The following is a 23,095-nucleotide window of genomic DNA, read 5'->3' on the forward strand; positions in this document are numbered from 1 at the left end:
CACAGCGCCGCCCGGCGTCGCCGGAGAGAACTGCGCGCCCCCTCCTCCTCCCGCGAGGCCCGAGTGGGTTGTGGAAACCACCGTCCTTCCCCGCCCCCAAGCACCAGCATTTACCTTCCTTGACGTCTTCTGTCCCGCGCCCGGAAGTTGGCGGGGATGACCATAAAAATGGGTGGCTAGAGGTGCCCGGATTTGCCCTCCCGGTCCTCACTTCCGCCGGAAGTGACCTCCGGTCGCAAGTGCCCTCTTTGCACGCGCGGGCATCTGGTACCCGGCATTAGGGGCGTGAGTACGACCACAATGGCCGGCACCACCCTGCTGCGCGCGACGCCCCTCTTCAGCGGTGAGAGGGCGGGGAGGGTGATGGCAGTCCGGGGACACGTGGGGGTCGTCGGGAGTGGCCGAGCTCGGACCTGCGCCCTGACTCCACACCTCTGTCCCGGCAGGTCTCGGCGCCGGCCCGACCCCACTACTGCAGGGCTTGTTGCGACCGCTGAAGGCCCCGTCATTGACCCTCTTGTGCCGCGGCCTGGCGGTGGAGGCCAAGAAGACCTATGTGCGCGACAAGCCTCATGTGAACGTGGGTACCATCGGCCATGTGGACCACGGCAAGACCACACTGACCGCGGCCATCACGAAAAGTAAGCGGGCTTGCACTGGGGGCATCCGGCAGCGCGGCTCTGCAGGCGGGACCTGCAGCCAGGGAGGCGGGGCCCGCACAGTGGCTGCAGAAGGTGTTTAGTGTAGCCCCAGGAGCCAGAACGCCAGTGGGCGGTGGGTTGGAAGATGCAGGAGACAGATTTCCCTCGAACATGAAGAACTTTGTGATGCGTAAATTGGGGAACCCTAAATGGCCTCCTTCTAGCCGTAGGGACTGCCCTGTAAGCAGAGGCTTTACCCTAGAAAGTCGCTGAGCAGGACCTTGGGGCCCTCCAACATTTCTTTCTCACTGCTTACCTCTGCAGGAGGAGTTGAGGGAGGGTCCATCCTCCCAAGCTGTCTAAGTGGGAGGGGCCTACGGGTGTGACCTGAGTGTGCCTCTACATAGCCGACAGCTGTATTTTCTTCCTTCCCACCATTAGTTTTAGCCGAGGGAGGTGGGGCCAAGTTTAAGAAGTATGAGGAGATTGACAATGCCCCGGAGGAGCGAGCCCGTGGTATCACCATCAATGCAGCTCATGTGGAGTATAGCACTGCTGCCCGCCACTATGCCCACACAGACTGCCCAGGCCACGCGGATTATGTTAAGGTGAGAGCATTGCTGGGGACAGGGCCAGGAGCTGCCCCGTCAGGAGAAATGTTAGGCTTGTGGGGAGGAGATTAAGATACTCAAGATGTATCGGTTTGAGATCATGGATTTGTGGGCATGACTGCTTAAAGTGGGTGGTGAGGAGATGGCAGAGGAAGGTGAGTCTCAGTCCCTAACTACTGTGCTTGGCTAGATGGATGTGGAGCTGAGGTCACTAAACTAGGCTGAGTGTTTCCTTTCCTTCCCCTACCCAGAATATGATCACAGGCACTGCCCCTCTTGACGGCTGCATCCTGGTGGTGGCCGCCAATGACGGCCCCATGCCCCAGACCCGAGAGCACTTATTACTGGCAAAACAGGTATGCAGAGCTTAGGTAGGGGTGGAAAGAGGAAAAGTGGGGAGTTGGGCCACTTAGGATACCATACCATCTCCCTCTTTCCCATCCACAGATTGGAGTAGAGCATGTTGTGGTGTATGTGAACAAGGCAGATGCTGTCCAGGACTCTGAGATGGTGGAGCTAGTAGAGCTGGAGATCCGGGAACTGCTCACTGAGTTTGGCTACAAAGGGGAGGAGACCCCGGTCATCATAGGCTCTGCCCTCTGTGCCCTTGAGGTGAAGGCAGGGTCAGGCAGGGGCTGCTGTGGCAGAGGATGGGGCTAGTTAGGCATCCAGAGCTTTGCTCTGAATCTGGGGAGTGGTTCTTGGTGAGCAGAATGGAAACTTCAGAGTCCTGTCATACCTCCCCCACCCCTCCCTTCCAGCAACGTGACCCTGAGCTAGGTCTGAAGTCTGTGCAGAAGCTGCTGGATGCTGTGGACACTCACATTCCGGTGCCCACCCGGGATCTGGAGAAGCCTTTCCTGCTGCCTGTAGAGTCAGTTTACTCTATCCCTGGTGAGGATCATGCTCATTTACATTCTCTACCCCTAGCAAGATACTTCCCCGTAGCCCCTGATGTCCTTTCTTGTTTCCTCCCAGGCCGGGGCACAGTGGTGACAGGTACACTAGAACGTGGCATTTTGAAGAAGGGAGACGAGTGTGAGTTCCTGGGACATAATAAGAACATCCGCACTGTGGTAACAGGTATAGGAAAAAAGCCTTGAGACCCAGGGGCTGGCTCCCAGACGACCTCTTCCCTTGCAGATCCTTTGTGCCTTTCCTCTGCCCCAGACAGTCCTCCCTTGTCTCTTCTCCCTCCTAGGCATTGAGATGTTCCACAAGAGCCTGGAGAGGGCAGAGGCAGGTGATAATCTTGGGGCCTTGGTTCGAGGCTTAAAGCGGGAGGACCTTAGACGTGGCCTGGTTATGGCCAAGCCAGGTTCCATCAAGCCTCACCAGAAGGTGGAGGCACAGGTGAGGGCTCCAGGTGATGGTGGACAGAACTGGTTGAGACAGATTGTTCCCTACAGAGGCAGTGCTTCTAGCCACTTGCTTTCTTTTCCAGGTTTACATCCTCAGCAAAGAGGAAGGTGGCCGCCACAAGCCTTTTGTATCCCACTTTATGCCTGTCATGTTCTCCTTGACTTGGGACATGGCCTGCCGTGTCATCTTGCCTCCAGGGAAGGTACGGTGGGCTAGGGAGCACTCTTCATGTTAGGTCTGCCTCAAAAGTTCAAAAGTGTAACAATGTGGGTGACTGATGTCCTTGGCTGATGATGTAGATAAAACTAGGATAGAAGGGTCTGAACCAAAGGAATCCTCATCCAGTATTCCTTAGGCCAAAGTAGATTAAAAACTTACCTATATTAGCATTTACCCAGAAAAGACTTCTCAGAAAAGGATATTTTTTCTTGAGAAACTTCACTAAACATAAGGCTTAGAGAAGTCTGTGACTAAGAAACCTCCATAACCCCAAATCTCAACATTTTTCCTGAAGAACATGCCTTAGGAACACTGATGAGTGGTCCTTTTTTTGCCTTTGTGTATTGTATCCTGTTTGCATCTGCCTGACAGCCGGGATGAAGCTGTCCCAAGAATCATCATCCTACTGCATTTCCCCATAATCTTTCACCTTGGTAGGCAGCAAACAGTTGGAATAAAGACCTGAAGGCCATGGGTGATCCCTGTTTCTGTCCCCTCCAGGAGCTTGCTATGCCTGGGGAGGACCTGAAGCTTAGCCTTATCTTACGGCAACCAATGATCTTAGAAAAAGGACAGCGTTTTACTCTGCGAGATGGCAATCGGACCATTGGCACTGGCCTCGTCACTGACACGCCAGCCTTGACTGAGGAGGACAAGAACATCAAGTGGAGTTGAGTCTGGACCTCTGCTTAGGCTCTGGCATTCAGGGCTGTGCTGCCGAGTGTTCTCTCCTGCTTCTGATGTCCCCCTTCCCAGGGCATAGGCTGAAACCCAGCAGAGTTGTAACTAGACTGACACTTCCCCTGGCCAGAAGGGGCCATATGGCCTGCCCTGTGAGGTAGGTCAATAAACTGTTCTGTGAATAGGAAGCTCAACTGGATCTTGTGTCCTTTAAGTTAGAAGAATGGAGGAGTATAAAAAGGGAACCAGAAGCCCAGGAGGTACCCTGGAGCCATTTTAACTATGAGTTCTTTAGCCTCAGGAGTTCATCTCTAGAAAGCTCCTCTTTAAAGCTGTCAGCATTGCTGTGGCAACTTGAGGGAAGCCAAAGGGTTGAAAGCTAGTCTTGAGAGCTTTACTTGCTGTAATAGAATATTACTGGGTATCTTTTGGGGAGATAGTGGGAAAGGATTTATCACTTGGAGCTAGCAGGAGCTCGCCTTATTTCCTAGGCATTTAATGTCTAGCTATTCTTGTTTAATATGTGATTCTGGGGACTGTATCTTAATCTCTACAACCAGCACACAAGAGATACTTGACTAACACAGAATCTGTGCTTGATGGGTTATCACCACTATCACTAATTCTAGACAGGCTTGAGAAGTTGTAAGGTGGTTTTACTTTCAACGTTTGAGGTTTAAAAAGAAAAATGCCCTTAATAAAGTCACTGGGAGAAAAGAAAAATGCTGTTTATCAAATACTCAGGGAATAAAATGCTGAGGTTTTTAAAAACTTGAGGCCCTGGCTGGATAGCTAAGTGGGTTAGAGTGTCATCCCGATACACCAAAGTTATAGGTTCTATCCCAGGTCAGCATACATACAAGAATCAGCCAATGAATTTAGTTGAACAACAAACTGATGTTTCTAAAATCTAATTTAAAAAGGGGGAGAAAAAAGCCCACCAAATGTGGCTTAGTGGATGGAGCGTCGTGCCATGGACTGAGAGATCCCGCTTTGATTCCTGGTCAGGGCACATGCCCAGGTTATGGGCTCAATCTCTAGTATAGGATATGCAGGAGGCAGCCAACCAATGTTTTTCTTTCACATTGATTTTTCTCTCTTCCTCTTAAAAAATCAATAGAAATATATTTTTAACAAGAAAAATGCCCAGCCTTGGCCAGTATGCTCAGCGATTAGCATTGGCCCACACACGGATTCCCAGTCAAGGGTAGGTACCGGGGTTGCAGGTTCCATCCCTGGCCCTGGTCAGGGCACATTCGGGAGGCAATCAACTGATGTGTCTCTCTCACAGCAGTTTCTCCCTCCTTCCCTTCCTTCTAAAAATCAATGGGAAAAATATCCTTGGGTGAGAATTTAAAAAATAATATAAAGAAAAAAACAAAAAACGGACTTCTGGCCAGGATGCTGACTCAAAACAAAAGGTAACATTCAGCAGGGATTAATGGGCACACTGTTCAAACCTGGATCCTGACAAACGAGTATATTCCAAACACCCTACTGACAAGCAGTCCTGAGAAGGGAAGCTCTCCGAATTGAGCTGTTTTGAGAAATAGACCTGATCTGACTCCAGAGAAAATGGTCAAGGGAAGGAGGGCTTAAGAACTTAAGGCAGGTTTATTTGTTTTACCCTGTGCCCAGGAGGCTTGAAAGGTTTTACAGGGAGAGATCCCTGGCTGGCTGGAGTGGAAGTTCCCTTCCAACTTTGAGATTTCTGCTCTTAGCAGTAATGTAAGTTAAAATCAATCTGCAGTTCTTTAAAGCAGCAAAAGGACTACTAGGGCCCTGGCTTGTGTGGGTTAGTTGGTTGTGGTGTCATCCTGTGCACCAAAAAGTCACTGGTTAATTCCTGGTCAGTGCACAAGCCCAGGTTTTGGGTTCTGTCCCTGGTTGAGATGCATATGGGCAGCTGATCAATGTTTCCCTCACATGGTTATTTTTCTCTAAAATCAATAAAAACAGGTTTTGCTTTGGTTTTTAAAAAAGTACTACTAGGTAACACCTAGTTGCATCACTCACAGTACTAGAGACCTGTCTCTTCATCTATACTTCAAACATCCTCAACCCAATTGAAGGCTTTTCTGATTCTTCCATCACTGCCCCAGAACCCCAACTGACATTTCCTAAAGAGCTCTTTGTTACCTCAAATCCTCCCTCCCCTCCCCAACACCATGCCCACCAGGTTTCAGATCTGCACACCCTGGGAATTCTTTCCCAATGTCTAATCTTCATTCTTCTTGTCCCAGTCTCAGCCAATTTTCTCTGGCTTTTGTCAGAGCAGAAATCCCCTTGCCTACCCTTAAGCACCAGTCCCGCCCTTACAATCCTCTAAGGATGAAATTATCTCCATTTCACAGACAAAACTAAGGCCAGGTCAGAGTAAGAATTCCTACTGCTGCCTGGAATAAAAACAAAAACAAAAAACACCTGAAACCCATTTTTTCCTAAAGCCCATGCCTGGCTCTTGTCCTGTTCACAAACCCCAGTTTAACTCCAACTCTAAACCTGGCTCCTCAACCCAGCCCTCCTCTCCCACTGCAACTTTATCGTCACAGGTCTCACCCACATCCAAGACCTCTCACCACTCAGGCTTTTGTTTCTAGTGGCCACACACACTGAAGCGCTTGTCAGTGTAAATAGAGATAATTCACGAGGACCAATTTTGAAGTGAGAAAAGCCACCAGGAGGTTGGGTGACTGGCACAGTCAGAGCCAGGAGGATAGCATTCTCAGGCTATACTGCCACACCTGCCCCAACATGGGAACCACATCATACCACACTTAAGGTTCCAATTGTACTCTATTCTCCAAAGAGAAAGCTATAGGCAGGTTAAGTTAGTTTAAAATTTTATTTTTTTAAAATTTTTTTTTTAATATTTTTATGTAATAAAAAGTAAAAGTCCTTGTCCAACCATCCTTGTGTGGGACATCTGTCTCTCACGCAGGTCACTCAAGTTAATGGGGAAGAAAGAACAGGGGGCCCAAGTCTGACATTATAAATAATAGAAAATAAAAGATCTTCCGACTCCAGCGGGGAGTGGGTGAGGGTGGGGGGTGGGTAAGAGGATGGGAGGGCAAGATGGGGTGGGGATGGGCAGGGGCAGAGCAGGATGACCCCACCCCCACCCCCGCTGGACCCTGGCCCACCCATGTTGAGGCCTCTCCCATTCAAGGTGCTTGGCAGGAATTCCCCAGCTCCCCCGGGGGGTGGGGGGTGGGGTGGGACTGGGGGGCTGGGACTGGTCCGAGCTGCTGGGGGAAGAGACATAGATCACTCTTCCCTCCACTCATGGAGGTCTCAGGTCGCGGCCAGGACAATCTTCAGTTCCCCGGGGGGTGGAAGGGGAGCTGCTGGGAGGGATGAGATTGAACTGGTTGGAGGGGAAAGAGAAGAGAGCAGGAGCATTAGAACCCAAGCAGCTGTCCCTTCATCCAATGCCGTCCAGTGTGGGGTGTGGGGGGAGTGTTTGGGTAGGAGCGGCCTCCTCAAGGTGTCTCATGGGGCTGTCAGAAGCACAGATAAAACACTGTTTCCCAGTGAGCCAGAGCCCTTACTTGTGTGCCCAGCTGAGCCCCCCACACCCCAGCCTGGCCCTGTCTGCTGCGCTGACCTTACCTCGGCTAAGTCAGGAGACAGTCGGGGTCACTGAGAGCTGGGGAGGCAGTGGGGAGGGGGGCTGCTGGATCACAACTGAGCGAGGACGGAGGGAAGCAAAGGACAGAGCCAGGAGCAAGCCCCTGGCGGCGGCGACTGTGGCTTCTGCCCACCCTACATACTTCACAGACAGGTGCAGGTCGGCGGGCGCCCTGTGGGACAGCCCTGCCTCCAAGACCCCTCACTCCCCACCCAGAACCCGTGCATCCTGCCCCACCTGCAGCCCATCAGCTCTTCCATGCCAAATTCCCCCAGCTAACGAGAACTCACGAATCCTGTCATCGGCTCCTCCTGGAAATCCAGGCGCCTGGCCAGGCTGCTCACCTTGGGGGTGTCCGATGTAGGGGTAGGGTGAGGGTGTGGAAGCTGAGAGTGCAGGCACCCCACTCTGGGGCACCGCGCCTTGGGGGGGGCCCCCATGGCTCTGGGGTGGGTGCAGCAGCATCACCTGGGGCGGGTGGGGAGCCCCAGGGTGAGGGGGCGGGGCTGCTGTGATTCCAGTTTGGACATGGGCCTGCAGAAAACAGAAAGTAGCTAGGAGCACCACAGAAACTAACACAGACACAGAATCCTAGTGTCAGTAGCACTAAGTAAAAGTGGCACCAGGGACTCAGTAATGGGACAGCCTCACGGCCTACGTACTGATGGCATAACAGACCCCAAACAAAGCAGGTCCCTTGTACTCATGGAGTAACAGACCCCAAACGAAGCAGGTCCCTCAGGCTCTTACCTGGGTAACATGGGCCATGTTGGTGAAGCCGTGGGGCAGCTGCTGGTGGGCATGGATGGCATACACAGCAGCTGGTTGGGGGAAGCTGCTCTGAGGGGACTGGGCAGAAGGTCCCGGTGGCAGAGAAGGCGGCGTGCCTGTCAGGGCCCCTGGGTGGTACAGATTCTGCTGTGGCTGTCCACTGCCCAGGTGTGGGGCCTGCCCTGCCTGGTGCTGTCGGGGAGGGGAAGGGTGAGTGCCACCCACTCCACAGGTACCCAGGCCTTCTACCCATTGACCCCCCAATCCTCCCCGTTGAAGAAATACCCCAAGCTCTATAGCACTTTCGGCTACTCACTCCCACCCCAACCATTCAGATTCCCCATGGCAGGCACCTGGACAGGACTGGGGGCCGCATGCTGGGACTGTGGCTGGCTCCCAGTAGGCGTGGTGGCCGGCTGCGGCTGGTGGGCATGGAGCTGTGTAGCATGGTGTGGATAGGACTGGTGAACAGTAGCTACAGATGGAAGGAGAGAGTCAGTGCTCAGCACACTGGAGGGTACTGAGGAACGCAATCTGGAGGAGGGTCCAGCAGGACTCACCATAAAGGGCTTGGGGGGTGGGCTGCTCTGCTGAAGGGTACTGAGGGGTGGAGGATGACACAATGGCCTGGGGATGGCTCCCCGACGTCAGCATGCGTGGGTTGCTTTGAAGCATGGGGGCAAACACAGGCTGGAGTGGCAAAAAAAGAAATGGTCAGCACAGTACAGGACTTGGAAAGCATAACCTCTGCACAGCACTGCTCTGGCCTTGTCACAACTACCTTGTTAAGCATTCACAATAACATAATTACACAGAAGCTATTTTTTTTAATCCTCACGCGAAGACATTTTGCATTCATTTGCAGACAGAGCAGGAGGGAGAGAGGAAAGGAGGAAGAGAGAGAGAATCATTGATGTGAGACACATTGAGTGGCTACCACCCACATGACCCCAACCGGGGCCGGGGACAAACTGCAACCAAGGTACGTGCAGTTAGCGGGAACCCAACCTGGGACACTCTGGTCCACGGGCCGATGCTCCATCCGCTGAGCCAAACCGGCCAGGGCAGAAGCTATTTTTTGAACACTTTAACAAAGGCTTCAGTGGTTGTGTTTTTAATTTTTATTCTGTTTAGAGCTTGGATCTTTAAGTGCCTTGCAACAGGTCCTACCAGAGCCAGGACTGAAGCCCAAATCTGACACCACCACCCAAAACACTGCTTGCCTCTCTCACCCAGCTCCTCTGAGTCTGAGAGGTGGAGAAGATGGGATCTCTAACAGGGCCTCTGTACCCCTGTTCCTCCTGTGGTTCAGTCACCTGTGAGGGATAGTGGGCCATTGGCTGCATCATGGTGGGCTGGCCTGGGAACTGCTGTGGGTTGTAGGGGATGTAGGAAGAATAAGGTGTGGCAGCCACCAGAGGTGGGCCAGCAGCGGCGGCGGCCTGCATCATTGGAGGGGCTGAGGCTGGCTGGTGTTGGTCCGAGCGCTGGGGAGGCAGGGAGCCTGGGGGTGGGGGGGTAATAATGCAGAGCTCAAGCTCCATCTGCCAGGAGGCACTGGGCAGCCCCGACTGCCCCTCCCAACCCTGCTCACCTTTTGCTCCCCGGTACTTGCCCTGCTGTCCAGGCACGGAGTTGGATACAGGATATGGATACATCTGAGGTGCCTAGGGACAGGAACACAGATGAGGCTGAATGACTTCCAAATGCCCAGAACGGGCCAGGCCTGACCTGGTTCCTCAACCAGCCCAACCGAACCTCTTACCTGGGCCTACCCAGTCTCTTCTCTTACCTGAACAGCTGGTCCCATGTGGATCTGAGGTATGTAGGAAATGTACTGGGGGCTATACAGCCCACTCTGGCCTGCTGTCAGCACCGGGATGGAGGGAGTAGAATGAGTCCGGGGCCCCGGAGAAGTTGGAGTACTGGTGGATTTATTCTGTATCAGACAAAGAAGACGTGTGTAAGATACCTTAAGATTTTTCTTAGCATTTGCAGAGGAAGTGCTGTGGGCCAAACACATTCTACACTCCCCATTTTGGATAAGCCTTACTTCAACCCTATGAGATGGACACTCAAATTATAGATAACAAACTGAGACAGAGAGGTAGACCTAGTGCTTGTCCAAGATCACAAAGCTTACCAATAAATACAGGGGTTCAAACCAAATCACTGGGCCCAAATGAAGCTCAGGTTCACAACTATGACACTCAAGATAGTCCCTGAGCCAAATGCCAAGTATCAGAGAGAAACCCGTAACTTGCCAGACACATCACAACCCTTGCCATCCAGACCTTAAACTTGTCTCTTTTCCCAAACCAGCCCAACAGCTGCCATCCCTACACAATCTCAATGTCTCCTCTCACTGCTTGGAGTCAAGTGCTCTCCCTCCAGTGTTTTTACCCCATCCCCAAGTCTCCTCTATGGAAGATGTTACCCCATCTCACCACAGACAGCAGAGGCTTTGCGGGATTGAACTCCTTGGCATTGGGATTCAATGTTGACTTCTTAACTTGTCTACGAGAGAAAAACAAGTAAATCCTCATGGTCTGCCCCTCATCATCCCTGACACCCACCCACCTCCCCACCCCACTCACTCAGCAACAGGGCCCTCATCCTTGTCATCTCCCTTGATGAGGCCCACTGGGGGGCTGCCAGTTTGGCTTGGGCAAGGTGGTGGGGGCTGATCTGGCCCCTCAGTGCCTCCTGCTGGTGGCAGGGGCGGTTTGTCCTCCTTATCCAATATGGACTCTGTCTTGGAGACTGGGGACCCCATGGGCTCTGAAGTCAATAGACCATCAACTTCCTTCTCCTTCCCTTTGGCCTCCTCCTTTAAGATCCGGGGAGGAAAAGGATCCAGGCTGGTCTCAGGAGAGCTACTGGGCTGAAGCTGGAAGGAGAGAATCACACATGCAACACTGGTCCAGGCCCAAGGCCCCGCTTCCTTCTTTCATCCTTGCTCTCATCTCTTCCATCCCAATTAGTCCTGTGCCTCTTCTCTGATCACTCCCCCACCTTCGTCGTGTTAACATCCTAGCTCATTCCCTTACTTCTCTCACCTTAAACTGGGCCCCAAACTTCCTTAGTTCTTCCAGTTGAAAGCGTTTCTGTTCATTCTGAAGACCAGGGACTATGAGAAACAGTAAAAAAGGAGAAAATATACATTTCTTTTCTCAAGGTGGCTACACAGTGCCAGGACAAAAACACAAAAAAACAGAGGAGCTCTTGAGATTCCTATAATAGAAATTAGGATCAAAGGTGTAATAGACACTGTTTTTGAATTCCAACCACTTTCCTAACTGAAATGTTCTAATCACTTTGGCAGAAAAAAAAACCAAAAAACCCTCACCTTTCCCAGATACTCGGGACAGCTCCTGGGACTCCAAAGTTCTTCCAGATTCCTTGGCCGCAAGTTCTTTTCCTGAGTAAGAATAGAGAGACACCTAAAAGTCTTTCTTCCTAGAACCACACTTCACATTGTCCACAACCCTGAACCACCTGACTCTTACCATCTGTGGGGGCCAGTGAGATCTTTGGAGAAGCTGGGGAAATGGAGCCTATTCCAGGGTCCACAACTGATGATGTCACAGGGATAGAAGCTGAAGAGGTCGGCACTGCTGAGCCAATGGGAGGCTCAGGACAGGAAGCTGAGACTGGGGCAGGGGCAGCCGACTTGGGAGAGCGTGGGGGGTACATCCGGCCCACTGGAAGAAAAGGGAAAGCTGCACAATGGTTACTGCTGGTCAATTAGCAATGGAGGCAAAGGGCTTACTAAAAAACACCAAGAGAAGTTTATTCACTTTACACACAAGGTCAAAAACCTAAATGCCTAGAAGGACAAGGCAGGTAACAAGCAGGTAAAATGGCCTTACAGGCACCATGACAGACTTAAAGGAACAGTCCTGACTCAGTTCCAGCCAACTGGAGCTATGTAGCAAGACTGTCCATGTTGGCAGAACTTCCTGTATTTCAGCAGAAATTGGAAATTTTCTATTTCTCCTATTTTAAAATGTTGGTAACTAATTTAAAGATATCTGCCAGCTAAACACACCCATAAATCATTATGTTGAGGTTTCTGCACTAGGGAAACTGAAAAATTCTTTGCTAAAAAGCATAAACCCAAACCTCCCCAAATACTTTTCACATCTTGAAAATATCTCCCACCCCGCATTCCAACAACTGACATTATTTATATCTCTCTACAAGTTTTTTTCTTTTTTTTAAAATTGATTTTAGAAAGAGAGGAACGGGGGGAGAGAGAGAGAGACAGAAATATCAATGAGAAAGAACACTGACTGGCTGCCTCCTGCTTGCCCCCCACTGGGGATTCGGCCCACAACCTGGGCATGTGCCCTGACAGGAATCAAACCTGCAATCTCTTGGTGCATGGGTTGACACTCAACCACTGAGCCACACCAGCCGGGTTCTCTCTACAAATTTCTATCCATTTCTTCAAGTAACACTGCTGAAATTTTACCTGCAGGAGGTGGTGGGACAGAAGCTTCTCCAGAAGGCCTACTGCTGGGTGAAGACAGAGTCTTGGCACCTCTCACAGGCCGCTGTGCCTTAGGGGACATGCGGGAAGGGCCTATTTTTTTTTTGAGATGGAGAAAAAAGAGGGAGAGTACCTGCTATTACACTACCACCAATCTATCACCCTTCCAATTCGTCTAAATGCTTTCAATTATCCTTCCCACCTCCTTACTGTCCCTTTCCCTGTCCCCACAAAAGTCTGCTTCATAACTCACCTCCATTAATACCACGTGTCTCAGAACCTGGGCCAGGGTTGCTATTGTCAAGATGGTGAGGGCCACGAGGTGGCAAAGAGCTAAGGCCAGGACGGCCGCCCCGAGAACTACTGCACCGAACTCCTCCCCGGGGACCTTCCCGAACTCGTTGGGGTAGAGGTATATACTTTCCTTCCCTGGGGAGGGGGAAGAGTTCAAATGAGGTCAAGTAGCCACAAAACCTACACATTTTGGAAAGACAAAGCCTTCCTTCTAAAGTCCACCTTCCACCCAACCCAACCCCCCTCCACACACACACACACACACACACACACACTCTCTCTGCCTGGCTCCAGCTTTTTGCACTATTCCACTTGAAGATCTGTTCTGGTTAACTGTTTTGTGGCTACAGGCTTATGACCTTATGTTGTGTCAACCCTGACCTGAACAACCAAGCTAATAATACTCCACAATTCTACCATTCTTGACCTATGAGAAAAGTAGTATCACATTGTACGCCAAGGTGCATCTTTTACAAGATACAGATCATGATCACGTACAGTTCGATTCTACTTTCAAAGAGATGAGTAAGGATGAATATACAGAGAAACAATAGGAGTATGTATCAAAATTCTCAAACAAGAATATTTTTCTAAATACATAGACTTTAGTCTTGTTACTATGAGCAAATCACTTAACCACTCTAGACTTCAATCTCCTAAAATAAAAACGGGGAATAAGTAGTTATTAATCTACATTTATAGGGCTGTGAGCCCCAAACATACCAGGCTGCCCTCAGCAATTATCTACACATCAAACTCGGCTCTCCCATTCTGAACCCTGCCACTGGACTGCAATTACCTTGACACCAAGCTGGGGCTCTCCCGTCCTGAACCCTGCCGCTGGACTGCACTGTGCTTCTCCTCTTCAGTGCGTCCGTCGTCGTTCTCCATGGCGATCCGCAGGCGGTACTGGGGGCTCGATTCAATCTCCCTAGCCAACTGGGCTGCACGCAGCTCACGCTGACGAAACTCTTCTGAGTTGTCCTTTTCTAAGGGTACCCTGAAAGGACCACCAGAGATCACCACCACCCCAGTGCCAGGGGACAAAAGGAAAAAGAGAAAAAACATTTCTATCAGTTCTATTACAAGGGATGATGTTTAACCCCTTCAACAACTCAGCATATATTTAATGGGCATCTACTAGGTCCCAGGCACAGCAGCAAGGCATCTCTGAATCTGGGGGACACTTAGACACATATTTAAGTACATTTTTAAATTATGGAGAAAAAGTATGGACAAGCAGTTAATTCTACTCATGAGGTGGCCTGGAATCAAGGTTAATCTTTGAGAGCAGTTCACAAGGCACAACAGGAGTGGGGAGAGTGCAATCTGAATCCCCAGAAAAGCATGAACAAAGCTATGTTCCACCTGAAGACCTGTCCTTCTGTTTGTGACCCCAGGCCTCAAACTGCACCACATGGGAGTACCAAAACACTCACGTGTAAGATGAGAGACTGCTATCATAGGTGGTCTTTACACCATAGTTCTCCTCATTGAACTTGAACATTTCATTGGGGTCCCATCCATTGGACTAGGGAGAGAAGAGGGAGAATGTTTTAAAACCCAGCAAGAAAAGCAACATTGACTTATTATTCTGCATCAGACTGAAAAACTTAAAAATATGACCACAACAAAAGTGGAAAAATTGGAACACGGCTGGCGAGAATGTCAACTACAACTACCAATTGCAGCACCAACTGGCAATAACTAGTAAAATTGAAGTCTTAAGACCTAAAAATCCATTTCCAGGTTTATATCCCAGAGAAGTTCCGGTATATGTACGTGTGGATACATGTTCTAAAAATTCAGTAAGGCACTATAATGGCAAAAAAGCACAAATCAATAAGGAAAAACGATAAATACAATTTGGTGGGTATACATAGATGGGTACATAAGTAAAACAGTACACAGTAGTTAGACTAGATCTATGTAGCAACATGGAACACTCAAAAACAGGCAGAAAAAGTAAACTGCAAATTGAACAGAAAAAAAAATGCACTCACTCGTGAGAAATTTTAAATGATTCATAGTATAGTAGCTGCTTTTCGGAAGGGAAATGAGCCTTCAAAGTACTCACTCTTGTCTATACTTTTCGTTAAGTTGAAAAAAAAAAAAAAACCGCCTTGAAGCAAACATTAACAACTGTCAATCACAGATGGTGGGAGAACAAATATTTTTGTTTTGTTAGTTTCTGTACCTTTCCATTTGAAATGTGACTGTCATGAACAGGCAAGAGTAAATGATTTTCCTTCCCCCTCCCCAGAAGCAACGCGGTTCCAAGAATGACATTAGTGCAATAACCCACATTCTGGCAAAAGAGCTGCCCAGCTCTAAGGGTTTCAGGGGGAGGAGACTGTACCATGTCAGACTCCAGGTCGTAGTCATCGCTGTTGCTGTCACCCCCCTCCCAGCGCTGAAGCACCTTCTCTTTGTGTTCCCCATTCACCTTCGAGTTCATGGCAATGGCCGAATCAGTGAACTTGTCTGTGGAGGCAGAGTTGAAGATAAGGAATCATGTGATATTTCACAGGCTTTTTATCCAACACCCCTTCCCTGCCCATAAGTTGTTCAGAAGCAAAGAAAATTTTATGTGCCAGGGTTTGGAGGTGGGCAGGCACAGCATCAAAACTCTCATCTGGCCCTGGCTGGTTTGGCTCAGTGGTTAGACTGTCGGCCCACAGACCAAAGGGTTGCAGTTTCAGTTCCTGGTCAAGGGCATGTACCTGAGTTGCAGGTTCAAACCCCAACCCCAGTTGGGGTCATGTGGGAGGCAACCAATCGATGTGTCTCTCTCTCTCTTTTTTTTTGTCCTCACCTGAGGACATTTTTCCATTTTTTGTTCAGATAGAGTGGGAGGGGGAGAGAGAGAGAAACATCGATGTGAAAGGGACACATCGAGTGGCTGCCACCCACATGACCCAACCAGGGCCAGGGACAAACTGCAACCGAGGTACATGCCCTTAGCGGGAACCGAACTCAGGTCTCTCTAGACCGCAGGCTGACACTCCAGCAGGCTGACACTCCAACCGCTGAGCCAAACTGGCCAGGGCTCGATGTGTCTCTCTTACATTGATGTTTCTCTCTCTCCCTCCTTCTTTTCCACTCTGTCAAAAAATCCTCAGTTGAGAATTATCAACAATAAAATAACCCAAACAAACAAAAAAGAAAGAAAGAAAAAAAAAAAACTCTCAACAGTTCACAAGCAGCAAAAAATTGAAAACAAAGCAAAAAAAACAGAGAGAACCACAGGATAAGCTATATTCGTCCCCCTTTTTTTTTTTTTTTTTAATTTTTTTTTATTTTTATCCTCACCCGAGGATATTTTTCCATTTTTTGTACAGATAGAGTGGGAGGGAGAGAGAGGAAGGGAGAGAGAGAGAGAAACATCGACGTGAAGGGACACATCGAGTGGCTGCCACCCGCACGACCAACCAGGGCCGGGGACAAACTGCAACCGAAGTACGTGCCCTTAGCGGGAACCGAACCCGGGTCTCTCCGGAGCGCAGGCCGACGCTCCAACCGCTGAGCCAAACCGGCCAGGGCTATTCGTCCCATTTTATCTTACACATCAAGACACGATCTCAAAAAATTCCAACCATCTTCCTCAGAAAAAAAGTAAGACGGTAAAGTAGATAGTTATGGGGGCAAATCAAGCATCAAGTAACTGCTCTCAGCTCTGGAGTGGGTTTGACATAAGGGCATAGCACAATACCTTTAGTGGCATAATTGAAGTCAACATTTCGGAAGTGGACGAGCATGACGTCACTTGGCTTAAACACCATAGTGTCCACAATGTCTTCCCGACGAGGGCCACCTACTGGCTCAGATGCTTTCCGGTGCACAGCGTCTACTGCCAGTTCAAACTAAAAAAGAGTCCCGTTTCCCAACACCCAAGGATTAGTATCAAGAAACATGAAGGCAAAAATATGACTATTTTTCTCTTAACTTTTCTCAACTTTTCCTAACATCATGTATGTCATCTCAGTATCAGCCATAGGACTTAGTGCAAGTTCACAAATTAAAATTTAACATTTTAAAATCTAAGGATGTTTACATTCAAGTATCCAGCCCTCAAATTTCAGGCCCATGTCTTTCACTGCTTGCAGCACTACCCCAGCATAAGCCTATAGAAATGAGTAACAGCCACAATGTTGCCCAATGTCACTCAATTCATATCTTCAATGAGCCTACTTCATCCTCCCTCATTACACACAACACCAAAAATGAACTAATTTGAGCACACTGACCTTTGAGCTGAGGGTCTTGAAGATACCTTCATAGGTGGTACCATTCTTCACCTTTACATCACAAGTGGAGCCCTGGGAGGGAAAAATAAAGAGTGTCTTCAGCAAACAGATGTATGACACCCCTCAAACAACCTAGAGATTCGGAACCCACTTACCACAACAGCTGTAAGGAAATGCAGCATTCTGGAATTGTTGTAGACACCCTCAAATATCTGTTAGTAACATAGGAGGGAGAAATAACCAGTCAACATCTCATCTTCCTTCTAAAAGGCCACACTTCATACACACTCACCTTATATGTGCTGGGACCCTGCCCTTCTGAGCTCACTTGACTATTTCTGCACCTAATCTGTCTTATATTCCTATATATTTGTCTTATAGGTCTCTGTACCTTTGGTGCACACCAGCACATGGGGTGGGGTGGGGGGATTGGTTAACTCACCGGTGATTGTGGGGGTCCCTTTCCTGTGCTTTGTCCCCTATAAAAGGAAATAAGAAATTAGTTATCTAAATCTGTTCAATCCCTCTTGCACAAATAATTTCAAAGGACTTGGTATCCTAGAACCACACACCCTGTGAAAATGCTGATCTAGGCTACAATTAACAAGATTCTCAAACTCTCACCTTATAGAGGAAAATGGTATAAACCAGTAAACTCGTTTCCTCCAAATGCCAGTAAAACAGACCTCAATCAACAACCACGTCTTACTTTCTCCAAGGGGTCAGGGCTGCATGCTTCTAAGAGACCAACGTTACAGTATTCAATAACTAAAAACCCATCTCAGAGATAAAAGTGGAATCTCAGGGAGTGCAGATTCGGAAGTACCTAGCTCAGGCATGCTACCTCCAAACATAAAAGACAGTCATTTTCAGAGCCTTACGCCCCAATCCCTGGAAGGAGGGTAGTCCCTCTACAACCCATCGTGATCTCTTTACTCATTCAGCCAGTTAACCACTCTGGGAGGGGTCGTCAATACCCTGGTAACCCTGCTCCTCGCTGGCTGATGTAACCGGCGGTTGAGAAGGGTGATGAGGGGGCCGTTGGCGGGGCTGGGGGACAGCGCAGCCGCAAAAGGCATCCACCGGGAGGCCTCGCCCGGTCTGCGCCTGCGCACTAAAACCCACGGGCCTCTTCAAAATACCCCCTCCCGCGATCAGAACCCACTGCGCCTGCGTGTACCGTCACGCTCAATTCCATTAACCCATACACAGAAGAAACTGAGTGGAGTGTCTACCCCTCAGCCACTAACCCCTCCACACACACTTCCAGCCAGTGCCCTATGTTACTCGGGCTCGTGAATGCCCGGGTCTTAAGACAGAGCATCCACGCGCACGTACATGAAGGGCGCGCACGCTCTCGAGGTTCCCAGGCCGCAGTCCTCCCAGTTCTCCCCTTCCGTCCCCCCGCCCACCCCGCTCCCCTCCTACTGGCTAGACCAGGAAGGGGGAGGTGGCAACTCGCTCCAAGTCCCTCCCTCCCCATTGGCCAAACTGTGGGCCGCGCGCCCCCCTCCATTGGCTACGGCCCGGACCCCTTCCCGCAGCCGACTCCCTATTGGCTGAAGCCGGGAACCACGAGACCCTTCGCGGTAATGGAGCTGGGGACCCCAATCACCTCTTCACCCCCCCCCAACTCCTCGTTCCGACGGCGCTAGCGGGATGTGCCCCGCCTGCCCTTAAGGCCCAGGCCGCAAGCCCTAAGTAGGCTGTGAGAGCTGAGCATGGCCCTTAAAAGTCCCGGTGGCTGCGAAGGGACCCTTTTCCTCCGACCTGTTAGGACCTGAGTAGGCCCATCCCCAGCCTCACGGGAGGGATTCCTCCCGCCCCCTGGCGCCCCTCAAAGGTGGCCAGACAAGGAGCCCTCCTCGCGCGGTGTACTGATGCTCCGGCTGCCGGGCCGGAACCGAGCTGCCGCCGCCCCGCAGCCTGCGCCGCAGCGCCCGGAAACCCACCCCTCCTCACCTGGCGCTGCCGATGGCCGCTACCCCTGGCCTCTCCTGATGTTGCTGCTGCTGCGGCTGCGGCGGCGGCGGCGCCGGCGGCGCCAAGATGCTCTCGGCTCCCCGGCGGAGCCCGCTCCCGGCAGTGGCTGCAGGCCCCAGGCAGGGGGAAGCGACAGCGGGAGGCCCTGGGGGGGCCGAGGTGGACGCCAGGGGACCCGGGAGGCCACCGTTGGGAGGGCTCGTGCCCCCGGGAGGCCGGCGGGTCACGGCCTGTTGCGTGGAGGGCGGCTGCTGGGACTGGGAGGTCTGTTGTGGCGGCTGAGGCTTCAACATGATGGCAGCGTCCGGAAGGGGAATTAGGGGGAAGGGAGGGAGAGAGGAGGCCGGGGCTAGGCCCCCGCCGAAGAGCGCGGGAAGCAAAGGGGATTGGGATGCTGGGGACCCGCCGTTGGCGGGCGGGGGGGGAGGCCCGCGGTGTCGGGGGTGGATAGAGAAGATCGCGGCGCGAGGAAGCGCCGCGAGGCGGAAGGGGAGGGGGGTCTCGCGGGCCGGAGGAAAGCGAGAGGGCGCGAGCCGGACTGGCGCGCGTGCGCGTCGCCGGGGAAAGGGGAGGAGGAGGAGCGCGCGGGCGGGAGCTACCGAAGGGGGAGGGGCGCGGAGCAGCAGCGCGTTGTCCGCGCGCACAGGGGCGGTTAGCCGGGGCGGGAGGAGAGAAAGTAAGGGTGAACCTCGCGCCCCTGTCTTTTGGAGGAGAAAGGAGCAGCGCAGGCGCTCACGCGCGCCAAGGACTTAGAGTCTAGTTCTCTAACAGCCCTAGAGGTTGCTGGCCGCCGTGGCTTCACAATGAGCGTGTGAAGCGCTGGGGGAGGAGCCGAGGAGGCAGACAGGAAGGAAGAACCGGCCGCCCCGCCCACGCCGCTGGCGTAGCATTCAGATGCCTCCGCAGTGTGTGTGAGGTGTCACGACGTAACGTGCAGTTCTTCCGCCATTTGTGACCCCGTGGGCGGGGTGAAAGTGCAAAAAAATCCAGGGACTAGACAAGCTTCTGTTCTTTGGTGGTTGGTAGGTTTCATGAGAAGGTACTGTCTTCCTTATTTGCTGTAAATAAAGGACTGGTGCGGGCAGGTGTTGCTCGATGGGTTGAGCGCTGTCCCACAGACTGAGGTCCTGGTTCAATTCCGGGTCGGGTCACAGACTCGGTTGCGGCTCTATCCCCAGTGGGGATGTGTAGGAGGCGGCGGATTGATGTCTCTCTTTCACGTGTTTCCCTCACATCCATGTTTCTCTCCCTCTCTCCTTTCCTCTTTCTCTACAGCGTCAATAAAAACATTAAAAATAAGTAAATAAAAGACTGGTAGGTTTACAACTATCAGTTTGAGCATGCCGATCTTTGCAGATAAATCTATGCCTAATCCTAAATTATTTTAAACTTCAGTGATTTTAAACCTAAATGGTTTGTTTCTCCAAGCCCCGGAATGAACCCTTAATAAAGAGACTGTAGGAAGGCAAAGTTCCCAGGGTCTAGTTCAAAATGCTCAACCTAACTGCAGTGAAGACAACCTTCATTCGTTTAAAATTACTCAGGCACTAGGACGAGAGGCTAGATGCTCATGTACAACTGTAATGAAACCACTTTCTGCCTTCAGGTAGTTCAGGCTAGTGGTAGATTAAGAATAATGACCTTAGATGAAGTACAGGGCACTCTGAAAGCAGATAGGAGTGACACCTAATCAAGTGTTGGGTAATGGCAGGGGGAACAGGATGTGACAAGCTAAGAAAATAAAATTGAAGAGGGAGGAGGTTAAACAAACAAAACAAAACTGTAGAGATAAGTAACCTGGGACCAGATTTTTTTTTCTTTTTTTTAAATCCTCATCTGAGGACATTTTTCCATTTTTTGTTCAGATGGAGTGGGAGGGAGAGAGAGAGAGAGAAATGTCGACGCGAAAGGGACACATCGAGTGCCTGCCTCCCGCACCACCCAACCAGGGCCGGGGACAAACTGCAACCTGCAACCGAGGTACATGCCCTTAGCGGGAACCGAACCCGGGTCTCTCTGGACCGCAGGTCGACGCTCTAACTGCTGAGCCAAACCGGCCAGAGACATTATCTTCAAAGCATTCAGGAGCCGTTTACAAAAAAATGAGATCAGATTTTTATTTTTAAAGGATTACTTATGGTAACCAATCAATATTCTCTCCCTTCCTCTCTCTAAAAAAATCAATAAAAATAAAATAAAGGATTACCTATTGCTACGTGGAGAATGGAGTGAAGCAGTGATGGGTCTGTGGTCTTAGTCCTAGGGAAACTCAGTCTCTCTTCACTCCCTGCATTAGCATGGGTACTCTTTCCAAGCCCTCTCCCCCCAAATATGCACACACCTAGATAAAAATCTGCCGTACTCTTTGGGAAATATTCCTTCACCCCTGTCTCCTAGCTTCAAGTGTGTTAGGTTCCCTTTATGTGTGCTTTCCCAGCAATTGTGCCCACATTATCTAAGAGTTCTCGAATTCTGTCTTCTTGCTACCTAAAGATTGGGATCTTAACCCTTACTGCTCCTGCAGTACCTGGCCAATGCAGGCAGCCAATTAAATACTTGTAAAGTGAATGAATCCGAGAGGTATTTTAAAGACCTTGTCTCTTGGATCCCTAAACAACACAGTCCAGCTTTTGCCTGGGACTACCTGTACCACCTGGTGCCATGCCACCTCTCCAGCCTCATTACGGCATCCCTGTCTCTGCCACCTACATTCTGCTTCCACACTTAAATTTTTAAGTTTTAGCTCCTTTAAACGTTCATTTCCACAACATGCCTTGCTCTTACTCAATTCTGCCTTTACGCATTTAGTTTCTTCACCTGCTTTCTCGTTCAAACATCCTGTTATTGACTCCCTCCTCCTGGCTCTCTGAGCACTGTGATGGTTTTTGTTTATGTGGCTCTCCTTTCCGCTGGAGGCTAAAGTCATTAAAGGACTATTTTACTCATTTCCTTATCCATGTCTAGCTCAGTGGCTGGCACACAGTCATTCCGTTGGTAAATGAGTGAAATGTCTTATATGTTTTTTAGAAATTATGTCACTGATTTCGTATAGAGTGATTTCCATGATATATTATTATTGTCGTTTTTTTTATCCTTACCCGAGGACATTTTTCCATTTTTTGTTCAGATAGAGTGGGAGGAACAGAAAGAGAGAGAGAAACATCGATGTGAAAGGGGTACATCGAGTGGTTGCCACCCACACAACCCAACAAGGGCTGGGGACAAACTGCAACTGAGGTACATGCCCTTAATGGGAACCGAACCTCGGTCTCTCTGGACCACAGGCCAGCGCTCTAACTGCTGAGTCAAACTGGCCAGGGCTCCATGATATATTGTTAAGAGAAGAAAGCAAAGTTCAAAAGAGTATAAACTATGCTGCCTTTTATGCAAGAAAGAGGGGAAGTAAAACAAATGTGTTGCCCGGCCAGTATGGCTCAGTGGATTGAGGGTAGTCCCATGGACTGAGAGGTCCTGGTTCGATTCCTGGTCAGGGCACATGCCCGGCTTGTGGGCTCCATCCCCAGTGGGGGACATGCGGGAGGTGACCAAATGATATTCTCTCTCATCTCTGTTTCTTTCTCCCTCTCTCTCTAAAATCAATAAAGAAAATAAAAATTTTAAAAATGTCCATGGCAGGCCCTGGCTGGTTTGGCTCAGCGGTTAGAGCGTCGGCCTGCGGTCCTGAGAGACCCGGGTTCGGTTCCCGCTACCTCTGTTGCAGTTTGTCCCCGGCTCTGGTTGGTCGTGCGGGTGGCAGCCACTCGATGTGTTCCTTTCACATCGATGTTTCTCTCTCTCTCTCTGTTCCTCTCTCTCCCTCCCACTCTATCTGAACAAAAAATGGAAAAATGTCCTCGGGTGAGGATTAAAAAAAAAAAAAAAATGTCCATGGCAGGAAAGACAAAGAAAGGTTGAGGAACCATCCCAGGTTAAAGGAGGCTAAAGTGGCTAACAAGTAAATGAAATACTTGATCCTGGCCTAGATCCAGGGAAAAAATTGCTATAAAAGACATTATGGGGGAAATTGATGAATTTGGAATATAGACTGTAAAGTATTACATCCTTTATACATTTCCTGAATGTGATGACTGTAGATATGTAAGTATAAATTTTTAGTAATTATACAGTGAAGTATTATGGGGCAAAAGAACATGCTAAAT

General features: G+C 50.2%; 2 protein-coding genes across 9 annotated transcripts; one reads left to right on the plus strand and one right to left on the minus strand.

Annotated features, from left to right (window-relative positions):
* The first annotated feature begins 242 nt into the window (after window positions 1-242).
* Window positions 243-4,427, plus strand: TUFM (Tu translation elongation factor, mitochondrial). Its single transcript, XM_036280053.1, has 10 exons — window positions 243-343; window positions 447-641; window positions 1,083-1,249; window positions 1,504-1,608; window positions 1,700-1,864; window positions 2,014-2,146; window positions 2,231-2,335; window positions 2,454-2,605; window positions 2,697-2,816; window positions 3,335-4,427. Exons 1-10 carry the CDS (start codon window positions 301-303, stop codon window positions 3,506-3,508), a joined length of 1,359 nt encoding a protein of 452 aa, XP_036135946.1. The 5' UTR covers window positions 243-300; the 3' UTR covers window positions 3,509-4,427.
* A 1,918-nt stretch (window positions 4,428-6,345) lies between these two features.
* ATXN2L (ataxin 2 like) lies at window positions 6,346-19,401 on the minus strand. 8 transcript variants are annotated; one of them, XM_036279956.1, is made up of 23 exons: window positions 18,915-19,401; window positions 17,395-17,431; window positions 17,108-17,164; window positions 16,953-17,024; window positions 16,418-16,568; window positions 15,065-15,189; window positions 14,145-14,236; window positions 13,505-13,705; window positions 12,665-12,840; window positions 12,394-12,504; window positions 11,426-11,638; window positions 11,266-11,337; window positions 10,976-11,046; window positions 10,514-10,806; window positions 10,364-10,433; window positions 9,709-9,855; window positions 9,511-9,583; window positions 9,233-9,420; window positions 8,477-8,606; window positions 8,270-8,391; window positions 7,896-8,108; window positions 7,436-7,679; window positions 6,346-6,881 (listed from the first exon to the last, which is right to left on the minus strand). In XM_036279956.1, the coding sequence occupies exons 1-23, from the start codon at window positions 19,226-19,228 to the stop codon at window positions 6,832-6,834; spliced, it is 3,222 nt and encodes a 1,073-aa protein (XP_036135849.1). In that variant the 5' UTR covers window positions 19,229-19,401; the 3' UTR covers window positions 6,346-6,831. The 8 variants fall into 8 exon arrangements, with proteins under 8 accessions (XP_036135849.1, XP_036135850.1, XP_036135853.1 ...); XM_036279957.1 differs by having other exon boundaries at window positions 6,661-6,881; window positions 7,490-7,679; window positions 18,915-19,400; XM_036279960.1 differs by having other exon boundaries at window positions 6,662-6,858; window positions 7,490-7,679; window positions 11,426-11,620; window positions 18,915-19,400.
* Window positions 19,402-23,095: the final 3,694 nt, after the last annotated feature.

This window comes from Molossus molossus, unplaced genomic scaffold, assembly GCF_014108415.1.
Source record: "Molossus molossus isolate mMolMol1 unplaced genomic scaffold, mMolMol1.p scaffold_m16_p_3, whole genome shotgun sequence".
In the NCBI taxonomy this organism is placed as follows: Eukaryota; Metazoa; Chordata; class Mammalia; order Chiroptera; family Molossidae; genus Molossus; species Molossus molossus.